The sequence below is a fragment of the Stylophora pistillata genome, chromosome 1, assembly GCF_964205215.1.
Source record: "Stylophora pistillata chromosome 1, jaStyPist1.2, whole genome shotgun sequence".
NCBI lineage: Eukaryota > Metazoa > Cnidaria > Anthozoa > Scleractinia > Pocilloporidae > Stylophora > Stylophora pistillata.
This window is the reverse complement of record NC_142519.1, coordinates 43,972,225-43,991,612: the sequence shown is the minus strand read 5'-3', so window position 1 is coordinate 43,991,612 and position 19,388 is coordinate 43,972,225. Positions and strand designations below refer to the sequence as shown.

The following is a 19,388-nucleotide window of genomic DNA, read 5'->3' as shown; positions in this document are numbered from 1 at the left end:
TTCTGGCAGTTGTGACAATGTCTCCTTGAGCTGGTCAACCTTACTGATATTTTCTGGGAGATACAATGCTCTGGACATCAGCAAAAGAGATGCTGGAATTTGTTCATCGAGGTGTAGTTCAACCCACTATGTAGAAAGAACAATATTTTTAAAAGTATAAAGGGAAGCTTTGACAATGACAGCTACTTTTAGTAATATATGTACATCATAGATGACATCAAAATGAGGTAAGAATAAAAGGTGGTTTACATCCGGCTCAGCCGAGCATGTCACTGATATTCTTATTACTTTTTGATGTCTTATGGGATCTGTTACTGAACACAGAAGCATGGCAACATGGAAGAAGCACAAGATAATCTGTTGGTGATACCATCTACAGCTGTACGAGTCTGTCTTCTTATAGATCACGAGCAAGAACCAATTAAAATGAGTGTATCGTCCAGCTTATTAAAGACACCTCACAAATCTCTAAAAATTCACCTGTTTAAGTTGAGACCTTAACCTTGCCGCAGGAACACCAATAGCTCTCATTCCACGAGCTTGGGAAGCTGATTGCAGTTCCTGTTCAGTGAGGCTTTCTACGCCTTCTCTTTGAATTAACTGAGGATTATAATCAAAAGTACCGGTATAAATGAATAATACCACAGATAAATTGCTAAGAAAATGATCTGAATTCTATCAGCAAGTTAAGCATTTCAATTTTATAAGTCTCACAAAATATTAATAATCAAGAATTGCAAAATAAAGTAAGGGAAAATGATAATGTAAAAGAAATTTAACAAGTCTGGGTGTTACTCTAAATGTTTACACATTATTTCCTTTGATGTTCTTTTCCTGTGTTTCTTTTAGTTTGTTTGAATTAATTTTTCTAGCCTTGTAATCACTACTAAAAAAAGGAATACCTTCAGCATCTGTAACAGACCAGATCATCAGCTCTGAGCTGACTTTTTTTCTAGCACTGTAATTGCTACAAAAGAAATACCTTCAGCATCTGTAACATACCAGATCATCAGCTCTGAGCTCTCTTAGCTTCATCCTCAGTCGAAACCTGAAGTAATTGTTTGTTCCAATGGTTGGCAACATCAGCAGCCTGTTGATTGCTTTGAGCTGGGCACGACTCATGTTGTCCAATGTAATTTGATCCTCAAACAATTTGGAAAACCTTAGGATGTCTTCATTGCTGGGTTGTTGTCCTTTGCTGCGGATCTGCCATTCAAAAATAAAGCAAATGTATGCAAATGAGGTCAGAGAAACTTATCAAGATCAAAATGTAAATTCCCTCCACCGTCTGACAGACATTTCTCATAATCATTGTTTTGAGAATTTGGTGCTACAGTAAATATATCTTATTAACCAAGCGCGAGGGCCGTACTGGGAGAATATTGGCCCGAGGTCTTGACAGTACAGACCGAGCGGAGTGAGGTCCTTACAAAAAAGACCGAGGGCCAATATTCTTCCAGTACGGTCCCGAGCAAGCTTGGTTAATAAGAGATTCATTATACGACTGAAGTTCAAAGGGACACAAGTGTGGTATAATTCAGGACCATTCGGGACAGTGCCCGGTCCAATACTGAGAGAATATTGACCGGCAATAGAGCATTTTGATTGGCTGATTTTAGTTATTGGCCCTCTGACTGCCTGAGTTGTGTAATAACACACTATATCACTACATGTATAAGTTTTTTTTTTTCCTCATCACTTTCTCAATTGAAAATGTAATGATACAAAATATTCATGAGTTCAACTCCTGTACAGGCCTGAGTTTTTTTCAGGCTTTACTTTCACTATTGCCAAGATCACTCCCATCTTCAGACTATACATTTTTTTCATGCCACTTTTTACCTTTTCAAAGAAGTTTGCAAAGTCAGCGACGACCTCTTGAGTTTTCTTTTCTTTGGCTGCCACAGCCATTTCCTCGACAGTGTCTTGTAAAAACTTAGCCATTTGAATTTTCACTTTGAGCTGTTTCTTCTTGCTTTCTTCCTGATACGTAAAAGAGGAGGATCATCACACAATTGCTGCATAGTTGCTTTGTTTTTTTTTTAGAGTAAAATTTTAACAGTTGTTGCTCTCATGGTTCTTGTGATAAATTCTGTGATTGGTGGATTTAGCTGAGCAGACTTAGTATGACTAGCTGCTTTAACTGTCTGATCACAGGCATCTAATTACAACTTACAGTCTGATTACACCTCTGCAGAATAATTAGTTAAAAAAAGCAGCTACCATGCCAACCACATTTGAGGAAATTATAATGGTTATGGTTTTTTTACATGATAATTGAAATTCTAACACCAATTACAAGAGCTCTAACCTCTGCTAACTCAAACCCTTCTTTTGTTTCCCTTGGGAGACTGAATTGGTGGGGGCTTCCATTGTAAATAACAGTTATATTTCATACCTTCTTGGATTTGTCCACAAATGTACTGGGAAGCATGTTTGGAAAAAGGTAAACAGCAACTGGCAACATAAACTCCATGAAAGGAATCAGTACAAACACCAAAAATGGAACCAGGCGGAATATGTCTGCCACTGTGCGAAGAAACTACAAATTGCACATGATAGAAAAGGATGAAAACTCTAGTCAGTCAGAACCCCTAAACACTCAGTATAAAGCATGTGTGTACAAATGCTAACATATCAATCTAAACTAAGCTCCACACAAAGCCTTGCTTGTAAAATGATTCAAATGGCCAGGCTTTCTTTAGCTTAAGTTAATTTTCACCCTTAAAACCATTCTTGCTCATCAAAGGTTCAATTCATGGGCTGCTCCCTCCGCAGCACTCTGTTTGAGATGTGCTTTGCAAAACAATCACAGTTTCAACACTTCACTTGAACCTTTTCTGGTAGTGCAACACTTCATTAATGCAGTGTACAGAATCCAGTTTAGATATAGAAGGACAAAGATCACAATAATTATACAATAAAAATTTATAAAAAGAAAATATTTCCATTACCTGACGTCTTTCCCGTCTTGACAACACCCTTCCATTCATAACCTGCCATAACATGCGGGCAGCAATTCTAACTTCCAAATACAAAAGCTTAAATCCACTATAATAATGTGCAGCTTCTTGCTTAACCCTTTGCCATAAAGACTTTTTTGGTGGTGGAGAAACAGTGACAATTGGCTCTATTTCTTCAGGGCTACATTCCATTTGGAAAGCTTTCTCCTTCAGTTTTTCTTTCTTTTCTTTCATGGCTTCCACAGCCTCTTCTACTTTAGACTTCTTCTCTTCATCTTCCAACAGTTTTGTTATGCCCGCTTTGCTGGGAGATGGATCATAATTTACACTGCTGGTATAGAGAGTCCGTCTTTGATGACCACACGAGAGACCTTCTGCATGTTTATAATCTAAAGTGTTTCCAGAAATCATTGTTCTGTTAATTATGTTTTTCATTGGAAAGAAATTTGCCTGATTTGCACAAGGATTTATCCAGGCATGTAGATGACGTCCACCAGAGTAACAATTACTCTGTATCTGTCCTTCCTTTGCTATAAGCTTTAAAGTCTTGAATTGAACATGTAGACCTGACAGTCCAGATATGGATTGATTGTGAACTGCACTTTTGAGACCAACAACACTCCTTTGACTGAATGGAACAGCATGATTACAATGTCGATGGCAAGGAAAGGTGCGCTTTGAATCTTGATCAAATCTTTGGCAAGCGACATAACTTGACAACTGACATACATGTCTAAAACAGAAAGGATACAATCATTGCTTTGAGAAATTACTGCACTGCATACTTGATGACTTTGACCCTTTAACCCTGTAACTCCTATGAGTGATCAAGACAGATTTTCTCTTTACAATATCAATACAATATTACGTGGACAAGTGATGAGAATATAGCAAAATATCCATTGGGGGATTATTAGTTGATCTAGTGTCAAATTCTCCAAAATAACAGTATAACAATTGTAGAGCAGACAGTAATGAGAATAACTAATCAGATCTTAGGAGTCGAAGGGTTATCCGCAAAGATCTGACCGTCAATTCTGTTCTCTAGGTGCAATCACTCCCTTCCCCATCCCACTACGTTCCTTGCTGCCTCAAGGGAGACTGATACCCTGATGATAGGGTATCAGTCCTCACAACATCTATATATATTCAAGCAGAAAGGTATTGAGAAGTGAAAAAATTTTCAACAATGGGGAATTTAAATGACTGAGTGAAAATCATAATGTGAACTGAAGATTAATAGGTAAATATGCAAGTCAACTTAGGCAAAAATGGAAATAAACTAAGTGGAAAAAAAAAACGTCAGGCCTGCATGGGAGTTGAACCCATTGACCTCTGCAATATCCATGCAGTGCTCTACCAACTGAGCAAACAAGCCAACTGGTTGCTGGTCATTTTGTTGGTTTGTCATAAACCAGTTGGACTGACCACCAAATTAATTGATCTGAAATGATTGGTGATGAATGACAAACAGTTTGGAGAATCCCAAGATCTTGGGAGTGAAAGGGTTTGGAAACCAAACAAAATTGTTCACAAACTTAGTTATCAGAGTAGTCTCATGGATTCATAAAGGTCGGCACACACGAGGGGACTAGTCCCTGCAACTAGTCCCAGCGACCAGTTTCATGCGACTAGTCCCTTCGTGTGAACTACACATTTCTGTGGTCGCAGGGACCAAAATTTGGTCCCTGCGACTGGTCGCACGAATTCAAACTGGTTTGAATTTGTGCGACCAGTCGCAGGGACTTGTCGCATGAAACAAATGTTTGTCCCTTCGTGTGAACTGTTTGTGCGACCAGTCCCTGCAACTAAACGGTAAATAAGCCAATCACGGGTTAGTAGGATGCATGACTTCCAGTATTTGTAAACATTGCAGTTTCTATGAATTTTCCCTGACTTCTAGATTTCTACAACTGAAGAATAAAAAACTATTTCTACTTTGTAAACATATACAGATGTCTTGGAGCCGTTTTGATGGAATTTTTACCCTATTTGACACCGTGTCTGTTAAAAATAATAATAATAAAAAAAAAAACGGAACATGTAAGAGCATGAATAATCCGACTGAATAAGTGTAGTTCGTTTGCGTTGATGTTTAATAGTGCTACAATGAAAAGTTACCAAATTTTAATTGTTTTCGTGTAACGCTCCAGACTAAGAAACATCTTTTGCATCTTAATTTTCCTATGTTCTTGTGCAATTGAGTGCCCTCGTGTAAACGCCTTAAGGGACTAGTCCCTGCTACCGGTCCCCTCGTGTAAACCCTTCAAAGACTTGTCGCCGGGACTAGTCGCACGGACTAGTCGCAGGGACTAGTCCCCTCGTGTGTGCCGACCTTATGTAGTTTATCAGTAAGGTTAGCATTAGCATCTGGTGTAAATCAGTTTACAAAATCGATTCAGTTCCTGTATATCTCCTCCATCCACCTCCAGGTTACATTCTTAGAGGTCATGGGTTTAATTGCTACTGAGACACTCCATACACACAACTAACAGAAAGATTAATATTTATCAGTCGTGATCGAGACTCAAATCGGACTCGAGCTTGTAATGTGACTCACGCAATCACCTCAAAGAATTTCATGGCAGAAGTAGCATTGAATATCAGACCATATAACTTGGCCGATATCTAAATCTCGATGCGTGGATATGTGAGCACGGATTTAAAAGTTAATAGCAACTGTATCATTTTGATGAACTAGATTTTGTAATTTACATATGCATATTATGACATAAGTTTTTACGCTTACGTCACGAAAGTTACCACTTACCGAAAATGTGGGGAAGAAGTAAACAAAAGCCGTTCTGTTGAAAAGAACACCACCAGGTATCAAAATAAACAAAAGAAAAACTTCAAAATATGACACAAAAATTAGCTCAACACGTTTATATTCGACCATGCAGATTCAAAAGTACAGTAAAACCACATCACAGCATACTCACGCAGGTTGAAAGAGTGCTGCAACATCGCCATTTTGCTTTCCTGACAACTAAAAATCACAAGGTCAATTATCTACGAATAAAATAACCTAAGTACTATAAAATTCTCTTCATCATGTCTGTCCATATTTCTTTCGTAGCCATCGATCACTCCTTCAGCGATACTCACATGTGTTATCTCGCGAAAATCGGTTTACACAACAGTTACTGGTCAGCGTTTGCTATATTAGACCACGGTTTGCATAGATTTGTGGGATACTTGTTTGCCGGAAGAGGTGTGATCAAGGCCCAAAGGGAAACACAATATTTCATAGTGATTTTCTGCGATTCACAGAACACAGACGAGGGACATTATGTCGTTTGAGAAAGGTTGGTTTATCTTGCATGTTCTAGACTCGCAGATGCTCTGATATGTAGGCTGTGGCCTTCGTTTATGCGAACAGTTTGTTGCAGCTTTCGCTGACCAACTCGTATTTTTGCTGATTTTTGCCATCTTTCTCGTACGTGCACTATCGTTTCCTTTCAGCGGTATCTTTTGATACAAAATTTAAAATGATTCGTGTTTTGCAGGACGCATATTTTCTACCTTACCAAAGACTGTGAGAGGTGTTCCGACCGTGTTAAAAGGCGATCCAAAGGGAAAAAATTTCCTCTATACCAATGGTACCAGTGTTATAATTCGCGACATTGAGGTGGGTTTCACCTATTTTCTGCATGATGTTTTAGGTTCAAGATTGCAATTTTTACCTAAGTTTATCATTCGCTAAAACCACAAAACAGGAGGTCGAAAACTTGAAAATACAAAGTAAATTTTCGAAATCCATATCTTAATTCTAAGCCGCGTGCGAGGTTATTTTCCGCGGAATTTTCCTGCACACTCGACGATTTCCTGTTGATGACTGCATCTGATTAATTTCCCATTCACTGAAAACTTTAAGGGACGCAAGTCTTGTTATTTGGTACCGTATTTCAGTCGCAAGTGTACTGTGAATGTGAAATTATACCACGTTATATGTAAAGCAGTTTGCATATGATAGGTAGGCTCCTTTAACTTGTACATCTTTTTAGATATTTATGTATAGTGTAGTGGTGGACATGTTCGGGCTGTACGTAGTTTGTTCAAGTCACTGTCAGCCAACATTGACCATAAAAGGACAAAACTGACCCACTTTATTTTTGTTTGCATAACTCTTTTCCTCCCCAAAACTGTCGTTTCCAATTATGGAAGTCCTGTGGAAACCAACTTGTACACTGTATTCACTATTAGAGCTATTATTATTGTTCCAGTTTTTTTCATTATTTTTTTTGTATGTTATACAAGCCAGAATTTGCCATGGATTTAAAATTCCATCATCCAGTTTGATTTTTACTCCTGTTGGTTGGTATTTATTATCATAATAAAAATGACTTGGAATCTGTGGGTTATTTCGAGTTTCTTCAATATAAAAACCAAAGGTAAAAATATCTGTAAAACTCGATTTAAATCAGGTAAAGTTGGTCCATTTGTTAGTTTTCCTTCTTTAGGAGTATGGTTTTAAGACTGGTTAGAATGATTTGCCAAATAATCAATTCAGCAAAGATTCAAATGGGGCTAAATATCCCTTGATCTACTTTTTCCATTTTTACTTGCATATTAATTTTGTTCTCATTCTTTTTTTTTTCACTGATTCTTCACTTAGTCACCTCAGGCAAAGTTATGGAAAGTAAAGACTAATAGTTAACTTAATTTTTTTTTAGGTTTTTAAAAAGCTTTCATGAGGCAGTTCAACACAGAATTTAGGTTAAAATGATTTTCACATCTGTTTGACTGTATTGTTTTTTTTTTTTGTTGATTAGAAATAATATAAGAACACATCATGAACGGAGGGAAGTTCAAACAAAGTTTGGTTAAAATCATTTTCTCATAAACTCAGGGTAACATTTATTAAATATAAATCAAACTTCTTATAGAGAAAGCCTAAGGCCCACTGATGGGTAAAACTGTGGTTTGGGTTAGACCTAGTGGAAATAACTGGCCACATTGTATTTTTGAAAACTCCACGTTTCAGGAAGCGAGAGGGTGTACTTATTTTCACAATTGGTGTGACATTCCTCAATTTAACTTAATTAAGTATGCAGTAGGTGTAAAATGATATTATGTACATCAGTTACTCAACAGTAGTTATTAAATGTTGGGGTCATAAATCATGTTCAATCAAAACATGAGAAGGCTTTGTCTATTTGTGTGTGTAAAAAATTATAACAACATAAAAAAAGGAAAGAAGAGACAAAAACAAACAAACAATTCATGAAATCAACAACACTGTTTCAGTGCATTGTTTCTTTTTTGTGCTCCTATATTGCTACTTATAATGCTTTGAAACCCTATTCATGTTCAGAACTACAACTTTAACTTTTACTGTAGAGTTTGGTGAACTCGTTATTTTATTCAAGATAATATGACGTACGACTGACCATTTGATTGTTTCATGTTGCAGAAAAATACTGATGTATGTGAATTTTAGGTCAGATTCTTTGAAATTGCCTTAAATTATTTCTTTTACTAATGCTATTTGCAGAATCCTGACAATGCTGACATTTATACCCAACATGCCAAGGACACAACTGTGGCAGTATATGCGCCCAGTGGATTCTACATAGCATCAGGAGGTAAGACCTCCCCTGAGACCCACTCTGCATACATGTAGCTTTATCACAAGCCAAGCACTTCCAAGTTTTTTTCCATTTTTGACCCAGAATAAAATTATATTTTTAGGTCTGTTACTACTAAAAAAAAAAAAGTTCTTTCCAGTCCACTTTCAAGTAGATGTACATGCATGCAGTCAGATATTTTGTAGAGATCTGCAGAATTGTTACAAATAATAGATCTGTTCTTTTTGGAGTACTGTTGTTGTCTACAGAAAGTAGTATTATGCAGGGCTCGACATTAACAGTAACTAACCAGCAACTGACTCGTAGAAATTCAGTTTTGGCCAGTGGTTTTTGATCTCCACCAGCCAGTTTGGCTTAAGTCAATGTCAGTGTTAATTGTGTTCCTGGGCAAACCACTTTACTCCCACAGTGCCAGGAGTAGGAATGGGTACTGGTCGGCAAATTTGTTCAGGGAAGTTTTATTTGTGAACTGCTGGGTGGTAAACTTGGGATGGACTTGCATCCCATCTAGGAGAGAGGAGTGATACTTCTAGTCACTTCATGCCAATGAAACTGGGATAAGCTGCAACTGGGTCAGGGCCACTCGACTAGAGTATGGTTTTGATTAAACATATATTGTTCCATACATTACAGCATATCACAGTCAGTGTTTTCTTTTGTAGCCGCACACTTTCTCCTTCTGGCCAAATTCAGTGGCAAACAACAGAAATGTGGCACATAATTATCTGTTCAGTTACAGTGTACAAGTGTATATTAACTAACATCATGACCTTGTCTCTTTAAAAATCATTATATATTAATTATTTTTTAGATGTTTCTGGAAAGCTTAGAATCTGGGACACCACTCAGGCGGAGCATATATTGAAATATGAATACCAACCTTTAAGCGGTGCCATTAAAGATATTGCTTGGTCTGAGGACAGTAAAAGGATTGTTGTTGTTGGAACAGGCAGGGAAAAGTAAGCTGTCATCTTCATTTCTTTATGAAAACCCTGTCCAAATAATTGTCTTTCTGTTTATCTGTCGGTCTGTTGGTCTCTAAGTTATTCACATTGTTATTTATCTTTACTTTTAGCTTTGTATCATGAAAGACAGCTGGCCTTATCCCAATGACAGATAAATTCCTTATTAACTGATATGTCAGTTTTGTGCTTAAATGGCCCAAACAACATTAACAATCAGGGCTGGACACTAACGGTAGCCCACCAGCCACAGACTAGTATAGTCAGTGGTAGAAATTCAGTTTTGGCCAGTGGTTTTTCAATTTCCACTGGCCAGTTTAGCTAGTAAACAAACTGAAATTGTTGTAACATTATTCTAAGATGTCACTAGTCACTTGGCTATTAAGCTGAAAAGTTAGTGTCGAGCCTTGAACAATGTGTAATTAATTTTACTGGAATATTATTTTGCTTTTAGATTTGGTAATGTGTTCCTATGGGATAGTGGGTCTTCAGTTGGTCAAATCACAGGACACTCCAAGGATATTAATGCGGTGGATTATAAACCCACTCGTCCATTCCGCATCTGTACTGCGAGTGAAGACAGTGATGTTGGCTTTTATGAGGGGCCACCCTTTAAATATCATCATGCAAACAAGGTTGGTAACACTGACAATATAATTTATATGTTTACCAAATTCTATCTATATCTGATGAGCAATAAGTTGATTGCTTGAAATACAAGGTTTGGAAGGTGTGCAAAAAATTTGAATGATATTCTAAAGATCCTTGACATCTAAAAATTAATGGTGGACTAATATAGATTTCTTTTTAATCTCCAATTCTTGAATAATTTGTATTTATTCTCAACCCAAAACTTAAGTGATAACAGTGGAAAAGACATGAGCATTTAATGGACTAGTGTTAGTTTTCAACATTCTGTTATTGAAATACATTCGTAGCCCTAACAAGAGGAGCCAGATTGACCCATGAAAATTTTCTGTTAGACTTATTACAGCAGTTACCTTTTTAACTTTGAGTGTACATGGATTAAGGGAGATCACAGAAGCACAGTTTCTTCAAACATACATTTTTCAATTGAAAGCACTAACTATTTTGGCTACTAGTAGCTCTGTAAGTGATCAAGTTAAATCATATTATTTACACTGGTTAACTAATGGCACCTAACCTCCCTGTTAATGATTGCCTATTTTGATCCCAGAGACTTATCAAAGATCCTTAGTTTGTAGCTAAGTTTCACAATTTTGGGAAACTTTTCTTTTTGAAAAAAAAGAAAACATTTTTCCAAACATTTTTACAGCAGTTGAGGAACAGCTTTTTCAGGTATGGTGCATTACTTCAAACAGGTTTGTTTTATGACACTCCCTTGGACAGTGGAAAGCGTATTGATTCCTTCCCTTTTCTCATTTAAACAGAGCCACACCAACTTTGTGAACTGTGTGAAGTACTCTCCAAATGGGGAACATTTTGTGTCTGGGGGTGCTGATGGCATGGTATGACTGTTTCGTGCTTCTGAAACAGGAAAATGTTCAATACAGACATGTGACCGTGTAAACATGCTGCATAACAAGTGTAAAAAATATTGTTGAAATGGAATTGTAACTCATGACTTAGTTATGAGAAAAAAGCAAAGTGCTCCTGAGCCAACTGAGCTATTAGTCCATGGTGATTGTGTTATTATATATAGTGATATGCATCCATGAAGGATGAATGTGTTTAAGGGAATACTTGAAAATCACAGAATGATGTAAACAGCAGAATAAAGATGATAAGCAAATTTCTAATATGTATTAGTTCTGTTTAGCTTGTGCAACTACATGTAGAGCATGTTGTTGTAATGTATCTTACAAGAAAGACGTTAAGAGAATCTGGAATCTATCCAATATCTATCTTTTCCTTATTAATTTTTTTTTATATTTATTTCCCCTAGTCTTAAAACTCTTTGTCATAATCTAAAACAAAAGAAAATTAGAATGAAACTGTTTTGAAACTTGTTTGGAGTAAGGAAAGAATGAACAGACTCGGGCAATTTTTGCAGCAATAAATCTGTAAACAAAAATTAATTTGGTCTCTGTTTATGCTGAACATTTTATTCTGATCAAAATTGATATGCTGTTATTGTTTTTTTTGTTTTTTTTAGATTTTCCTCTACAATGGTAAGACCGGAGAGGAAATTTGTGCCGTTGGTGGAGGTAAAGCTCACAAAGGGGGTGTGTATGGGGTAAGTATTTTACTGAGAGTGTAAGACTTTTCCTAGTTAAGCTTCAATTATAAGAGTTTTCCCTGACAGTGTAATTGCTCGAAGTTGACTGGAGGTATCGCTAGATGCATATAGTATTTCCTCATGATAAGCACTCATGTTCTAATAATGGCCCTCCCCTGAATTAGTGCCCTCTCCTTGGCCATAATTTCAAATTGCTGCTACCCTCCCTGCCCCCCCCCCCCCCTCCCTCCACCTTCTCCATCACTCAGTAGGCATGCTGTTCCTGTTGCCACTTTATTTATAACTTTTTAAATTTTCACGAGAGGGGAATCAGTACAACAGAATTTAGTTTCTTTTCCCTTCCAGACATTTTTTATCTCCATCTGCCTGCAGAGTTCTTTTATATGTGTTATCTGTTCTTTCAATTTTTATTCCATCACTATGCAAACTTAATAAGTGCCCCCTCCCTCCCCTCCCCCCTTCCAATAAGCCTCCACCCTATTAGCTGAAATTTAAAATATTAGCCCCCAGACATTTACTCAAGGAAATGTGTTATTCTCTTATGGATAAAAAAAAAAAAAAAAAATTTTTTTTGACTTGAATGGCTTATCCACTACATCCATTTCATTAATACCTATTTTGGATTGTTTTGTGAAGAACTCTTCATCAATGTAATCTTTATAGTCTCTTATAGAATGTAAAATGGTGGTGCACATATAGCGTACTTAAAAGATTTTCACGACTCTCATAGATATCATGGAGTCCAGACAGTAAATTTGTTCTCAGTGCCTCAGCAGACAAGACTGCCAAAATATGGGACATAGCCGCTAATAGTGCTTCAATGTAAGTATACAGAAATTCTATTGGAAATTCATTACCTGACAAGGGAATTTCACATCAACTTGTACGTGAAAATCGATAGTGTATGAAGCACTGAGTGATGAGTGCAGTATTGGTTTTCACATACAATTTAACGTGGCTGGAATTCCCTTGTCAGAGGGAGGACTTCTATGGGCCCAGTTGTTTGATGGCCAATAAGCGCTAACCCAAGGTTAAATTGTAGTCCAGGTTTTTTAATTCCTCTGTTTAAAAGCCTCTGTGGGATAATTTTCTCTCTTATCTTTAAAGCATCCAATCGCAACATTTTAGAGAGAAAAAAAAAATTACTGTGGATTTTCTTTTCAAGCTTACAGATCTGAGATTAAAATAATTTTGCAGAAATCCTGGGTTATCTTAACCCAGCTTTTAAACAACCCGACCCAGGAAACAAAATTACAGTAGAACTGATGCAAATTCTGTTTTTTGGCTTTATAGACTTGTTGCATTATCAACCAAAATTCTTTAATGTGGCCATCTTATTAAAGAAAAAAAATAATGGTCTAGATTGGAATCACCATTTTTCTTTGTGGTTTTTTCTGTTAGGGAGTTTACATTTGGCACAGACCTTGAACATCAACAACTTGGCTGCTTGTGGCAAGGAGAATACCTTCTTACTGTTGCTCTCTCCGGAAATATCTGCTATTTGGATAAGAACAATCCTTCTTCTCCAAGCAGGATTATTAAGGTCTGGGGTTAACATGTACAATTACGAACCGTAGAGAGTAGACTCACTTACAGTGTACATACACTACCACTCATACGACCATCACTTTACATGCACGTATGTTCTGTTTTGTTCAAAAAAAGTTGCACATTAGTGCAGCAATGGCTTAGCCTTTTCACTTCCAAGGTCCAATTAGTCATTCTCGTGGCCTACTGCAATACATTTCCTTGTAAATTAGACAGGAGAATTCCGTGTGAAAATCAAGATAGCATCTTCTAGCTTATAAGCGTTTCACTTCTCATGAACTGTTTGCAAGGCAGTATATTGGAATTACAATGAGAAGTTTTGAGTGAATAATTTCTGGGAGTTAAAGGGTGAAAAGCAGCTAAACCTGGGGTATTACTCAAGTGCTATAATCCCCAGTTTTCGAACCTTACGTCCACAACGGTAGGTCTCCGTTTGAAATTTAATTCAAAATAGAAGAGCGTTTTGTGGCTGTTATAGAAGAGGGGAAATATTAATTTTGTTTGTTCACAAAGTCGCACCTGAGAACATTCGAAGGAAAACATCCGACGCAGCAAACAATGAGAAGTTCGTAAACATTTTTGTTGTGTTTTCGTGCACTTTTTCGCGCGCATTTGAAGATATAATAACAATAGGCTATAGCCCCTACTTGGCCCAAAACATACTAATATATTTGTTCTTGGACATTATCTTTTCCTCGAAGCTCACAGTTTCCCTCGGGCTTCGCCCTCGGAAGACTGTTCGCATCTTGGAAAAGATAGTGTCCGCGAACAAATAACCGTGCATATTTTCGCGCCAAATAGAGGCTATTGTTTATATTTCCGGTAGATGTTGTTCTCTTGTTCTGACACTAAATTCTTGTACGTGATTTACAAGGAGTTGTGTTGCAGCTAGAGGGGAGAATTTCAAATTAGATCAAAATCCAGAGTTATCAGTTACATCTTGATGTTTTGACCTTTGTCTTGATACTTCGTGGTTTTTTGTTTTTCCATTTAGGGACACAACAAGAACATTTTGTCCCTTGCGTCCTCCGAAGACGGTTCTACTCTCTACACTGGAAGTTTCGATTCACGAATTTGTATCCTTTTAAGTGCAGTGTCCCATGCATTCACAAAAACATTTGAAATGCTTGGAATTCTCCAAGCTTCACTTACGTATATGGGCTTCCGTGTAGCAAGATACAAGGATACTAAGGAGCACATGTAGCTGTCGACAAAATCTGTTTTGTGGAACTTGTTACCCTTCTCCTTAATGAATGCTTTCTTGCTCTTACACACGATTGTCATCCGTAGGTCAAATAACATTTATTTCATTAAAAGTTACGGTGTAGCTCTATTGTCAGAACTTAACACGCTTCAGGTCAGTGGGATGTGAAATCTGGAAATGCTGAGACATTCAAAGGCAAAGGTCACACAAATCAAATTTCAGACATGGTGTTCGGTGGAGATAAGATAGCCACTTGCAGTATGGACGACACTGTCAGATTCACGTCCGTAAAGACTCTGGAATATGGGTTAGTGTAGTAACACGTCATCCTACAATGTAAGCCCACTGTTCACGCTCTGATAAGCCTCTGAGTTTTTAAACTTCCAACGGCTTCTAAACAGAAGATTATGAGAGAGAGAGAGAGAGAGAGAGAGAGAGAGAGAGAGAGAGAGAGAGAGAGAGAGAGAGAGAGAGAGAGAGAGAGAGAGAGAGAGAGAGAAAAAAGGGGGAGTGGGCCTTAGTGAGAGCCAAAATGCGAGTCGATGTTTTTCCATTTGACCTGTCCTCCAGGTCGGCAGAGCTGAATAATGAAATGCTACGTCAGAGGGAATGTGGTCAACAACGTGGGCTCAAAAGTCCAAGCTCTAAAATTTAGCAAAATTAGTGGAAAATAGGAAGGGCTGCCTTTTAAAACCTAGGAACTCTGTTTTCGTCGAAGGCACTTTCCTATTTCCAGAGGTTTTAAGGAGAAAATTTATTTTTGAAAATTTTTAGAGGGTGTACCAAGTTTTTGAAGGTTTTTCTGTAAAAGAAAAGCGGCAACGAAAACGACGCCTCGAAGCAACAGAATAGGAAATCAACCATGCGAACGACTCAAAGTCCGTGTTTCTGCGGCAAAACCTAACGCATGCGTATACGTTATTCAACTCTGTCGTCCAGGCCTCGTTCGTCCAGGCCTCGGTTGTCCAATATGTAGATAACACTATCCAGTGGGTAAATCTCCATCCGGTGGATAGTGAAGTACGCTGGATAGCGATTTATCCGTTGGATTAACAATTCTACGCTATAAGTATTTTCCTGGTGTTTTCATAGCATTCTTATATTTCCCTCTATTTATGCTATCGGGCTTTAGTTTAGGAAAAGGAGGGAGAAAGTCTTGGTTATAAGATAATGGGGCTTATATGAAGCTTTTAGCTCAACCCTTTAAGCCAACCGGACGTAAAATGAAAACCGGTTGTGTCTTGGTGGCACCTCGGGACACAGGGACATTGCTTCAATGTTACTATTTGGAATTCTCATGGTTCATTTTGACATTTTCCCTTGCTGAGATTGTTTATATTGTAACTGCAGTTAGACATCTTTGCTACGGTCAATTTCCTCTTAAATTATTTTTTTAGTGATATTTGAATTTTTCTCATTAGGTCTGAAAGTACTGGAATGCAAAGTCAACCGCACGGCCTCGACTGCGGGAAAGATGGTCTCACTGTTGTGGCTTGTCTGAAAGAAGTAAGTTTGAAATAGAATCATTGGAGCCTGTCCGGGACTGCACAGTACTTGTGTTGCATTACCTTACCTCGCTCTTACTGTTCATCTCAATTTTAAAACCATTCAGATTTGAAACTAAAACTTGATGCGACTTGATTGCGTTAGTGTCGGTGCGCTGTCATCTCAATTGATGAGTTGGGAATAGTTTCTAACAACGTTTACGTCTGTTCTGATTGGTCATTGCAACATCTGATGTTAGCGCGCCGTATTGAACTCTGGGAGTGAGGCGCTAACATAAATATTTGTTTTGTTTATTTGCTTTTTACTCACGCAACGGACTTCGCCGAGAAGGAGGGACTGCTCGTAGTCTACGAACCGTGTGACGGTTGGGTTGTTTTATAGGGGGTCCAAGCTAACAGGTCTGCAATGCTCATTCCTTCGCAAAAGTATTAAGTACATAGTCCTTTCTCTCACCTTCTCAAGTTTTCTTCTCGTAGATTGCAGTGTTACGAGATGGAAATGTTGTGCATTCTCATCCTGTGGACTACGAAGCTCGCTGCGTAGCTATCCACCCAGGGCAGGCAGAGGTTGCAGTAGGAGGAGAAACGGTACGGGTTAGGCGAGGAGTTACGTGCCTCGATACCTTTCTGAACCGGCGCCCGTCGGGTTCCAAACACAATAGTTTACAAACTTGTTCTTTGGGGACCTAAAGTCATACAATATCGATAGTTTTCGAAGGCTCGCCCGTTATTTTAGGATTAAACGTCGTACAAAAATAGGGAAAAAAGCAAAATTTTTAGATGAAAGAAAAATTGACGGAGTATAGACAAAATGTTTAGGTCAAATACACCATCGTTAGGAATGTAAACGTTGCACCTTGCTTTATGACCACCCAATGCATGTCGCCATCTTACCATTATTTATTCACATACGGGGCGATTTTCTCGTACTCTGTACAGGAATTGATTTGTTTTGCTTTCATAGAGTGGGCTTTGAAAGAAAAGAAAACATCTCTTTTTCCGTCCTAGCATAATCAGGCCTTACCGTATTTATGGTCAAGGCGCACGGTGTAATACACTGCGCTGCGAAATGACAAATGGCTTAAAACCCAGAAGGCAAAAGCAAGCGATCCACATCATAAGTGACCTTATTCACGAGACAAACGATAATACTTTATTATTGTTGTACTTTACCACGTTGAATGAGCACAACCTTTTTACGAAATTAAATGAATTATTATTTTTATAATTATTGGTTATTTAATCTTTGTCAAAATGATATTAATATCTCTTCAACTTGTTTCACCAGAAAGAAATTCATGTTTACACTTTGGATAACAACACTCTGGTCGCCAAGACGAGCTGTTCACGGTCAGCATCTGTTAATGTAGTGAGTGACGTGCAGTACTCACCAGATGGTGCTTACCTAGCTGCGGGTGATGATAATCGCAAAGTGTCTGTATACGACTCCACTGGTTATGAGGTATGACGCAAGTGTATGGAATGCATATGGCTGACAGCCTTTATTTAGGGGGATCTATAGGCTAGGGTAGACTTTCTCATTGAAAACCGTATTTTTTTTTTTCGGTAGAATTTTACTGAGGTTTGCTGCCGGTAAGAATTCGAATCAACGTCCGCTTCAAAAAGGAAGCGTTGCACAAAGTTGACCTTTTAGTGAGACTGTGATCGGATATGGACCTAAAACGTCTAAAAAATGGTTCTCTGTTTCACTTCGATTTGAACTTATGAAGCTGGAGAATTTATGCGCGGTCGATGTAAATAAAGGCAGCAAATGAGCTCTGTTGATAGATTTCGCTGCTTCGACGTTTTTGTTGAAAAACTCCTATCTGCGAAACCCGATCCGAGTTTAATGGACCTTGACTTGACTCCTGTTTCACTGTTTGTCTCTAGAAAAATTTCATCAACCAAAGTATTACAGTTAAGGCCGAACGAAAATTTATACCACGACGGGCACAATCTTCGTTAAACACAAATCGGTCAGCAAATGTTTACCCGGGTTTCCAAATCTAAGGGATTCAAATCGGCTTGGACATCGGTTACGAAAACAGCTCATTGTTTTATAAAATCAGGAAAGTCCCAAACTCCCCCTTCCTTCCCCCCTCTATTTTCCCATCCCCACCCCCTACAAGGCAAACTAAATTTAGCCGTTGTTTTCTCAAAAGCTTAAAACAGTTATTGACTTAATACATCGTTACTTTGTTTTATCGTTTTGAAGTTGAAGTTTGAGTTTACTGGACCCCAAGCTCGCATAACATGTTTGGCGTGGGCCCCTGACTCACGGCATCTTGCCTGTGGTGGACTGGACACTAACTTGTACATTTACGACATAGAAAAGCCCAATGCGAAGATTGAAATTAAACGTAAGCATGAACTTGTGCGGTAACCATATTGATGTCCTTTTTTTTTGTTCCTGTTTTGAATGTTACTTTTTAAGATGTGCGACACCTCACGATAACACATGAGAAAAGGCGATGCGGCAATTTATAGAGCATGCGTAGTAAATGCTTTTTTTTTTTTGTTACCGTTTCAGGTGCTCATCCTCAAGGTGTTATTTCACGGGTCACGTGGCTGGATAATAACACGCTTGCCAGTGTTGGTTTTGACTGCTGTATCCGTTTCTGGAACATAACTTACTAGATTATTTCCCCCCCACTCCTCCCTAATCTGCGCTTCAATTTGTCAGCTTTGTGTGACTTAGGTAAACCGTGTACACTTCCTCCACCAAACAAGTGCCATTTTGCGCAAACATTTTTTACAATGCACTTAACCATGTCAGATTATTAGATAAAGAGAAAATTCTTTTTTTCGAAGATAAAATAAAACTTGATTTTTTTTGAGAGATTAAAATAGAAGCGTGCAATGTTAATATGAAGACTTCAATTTTCACCAAGTTAACATGTATCTGCTATGCCTTTTCTTATTTGGCTCGGCAGAAAACTAGATGACATGAAATAAAACTTCGGGTGCTGAGAAAAGGAATGGAAGGGGATAATTCTTTTGTTAGCTCTGATACCTTTTTGTCTAGTGCAGAATGAAAATGTATCAGCAAAGATGGCGAGTTATTTGCTCTCGTAGTCTAAGTGTTCATAATAGATGCGAGAATCTGTTTTTGTAAGTCATAAGGGAAACGAATTTACCCAACATCAGCAATGTTCCGATCAAACCGCTTTGAATTGAATTTCAAAGGCCAAGTTTGGAACGTATGGATGGGAGCTTCAGTTACGAGCAGATTTATTCGGCAGTGTTCAGATGATTTTGGATTTGTAACTTTTTGTAAAACATGTTAAGGACGGTGTTTTGATAATCATTTGCCTAATAAAAGTAGTATTGACAACATTTTATTGTACGCCATTTTGCTGCGAGTCATTTGGAAGCAAAGCAGGCCAACCTAATA

At 38.0% G+C, this 19,388-nt stretch overlaps 2 protein-coding genes across 2 annotated transcripts in view; one reads left to right on the top strand and one right to left on the bottom strand.

The window, feature by feature from the left end:
* The window catches only part of LOC111325193 (mitochondrial proton/calcium exchanger protein), a 14,948-nt gene extending 8,872 nt beyond the window's left edge, over positions 1-6,076 (bottom strand). The window contains exons 1-8 of the mRNA XM_022928949.2: positions 5,906-6,076; positions 5,734-5,767; positions 2,955-3,696; positions 2,399-2,542; positions 1,843-1,983; positions 1,003-1,206; positions 481-600; positions 1-126 (exon numbers count right to left, since the gene is read on the bottom strand). The exon at positions 1-126 is cut by the window's left edge and continues 6 nt beyond it. Of these exons, the coding sequence (XP_022784684.1) occupies positions 1-126; positions 481-600; positions 1,003-1,206; positions 1,843-1,983; positions 2,399-2,542; positions 2,955-3,696; positions 5,734-5,767; positions 5,906-5,936 (1,542 nt within the window). The 5' untranslated portion in view covers positions 5,937-6,076. The remainder of the gene's footprint in view (positions 127-480; positions 601-1,002; positions 1,207-1,842; positions 1,984-2,398; positions 2,543-2,954; positions 3,697-5,733; positions 5,768-5,905) is intronic.
* Positions 6,077-6,139: 63 nt separating this feature from the next.
* On the top strand, positions 6,140-19,330 carry LOC111325195 (WD repeat-containing protein 1-B). The gene is made up of 16 exons (XM_088758370.1): positions 6,140-6,271; positions 6,473-6,594; positions 8,461-8,551; positions 9,366-9,513; positions 9,971-10,151; positions 10,929-11,006; positions 11,654-11,734; positions 12,468-12,559; positions 13,139-13,280; positions 14,280-14,361; positions 14,643-14,796; positions 15,911-15,995; positions 16,472-16,582; positions 17,283-17,456; positions 18,210-18,354; positions 18,525-19,330. The coding sequence occupies exons 1-16, from the start codon at positions 6,256-6,258 to the stop codon at positions 18,629-18,631; spliced, it is 1,809 nt and encodes a 602-aa protein (XP_088614496.1). The 5' UTR covers positions 6,140-6,255; the 3' UTR covers positions 18,632-19,330.
* The last annotated feature ends 58 nt before the right edge of the window (positions 19,331-19,388 follow it).

What these genes read in the sequence shown, in the direction of transcription:
- LOC111325195 (XM_088758370.1), top strand. An exon ending in CTCCAAGCAGGATTATTAAG is followed by an intron (nt 13,281 to 14,279) that starts GTCTGGGGTTAA and finishes TTTTCCATTTAG; the next exon opens with GGACACAACAAGAACATTTT. An exon ending in TTGCAGTAGGAGGAGAAACG is followed by an intron (nt 16,583 to 17,282) that starts GTACGGGTTAGG and finishes TTGTTTCACCAG; the next exon opens with AAAGAAATTCATGTTTACAC.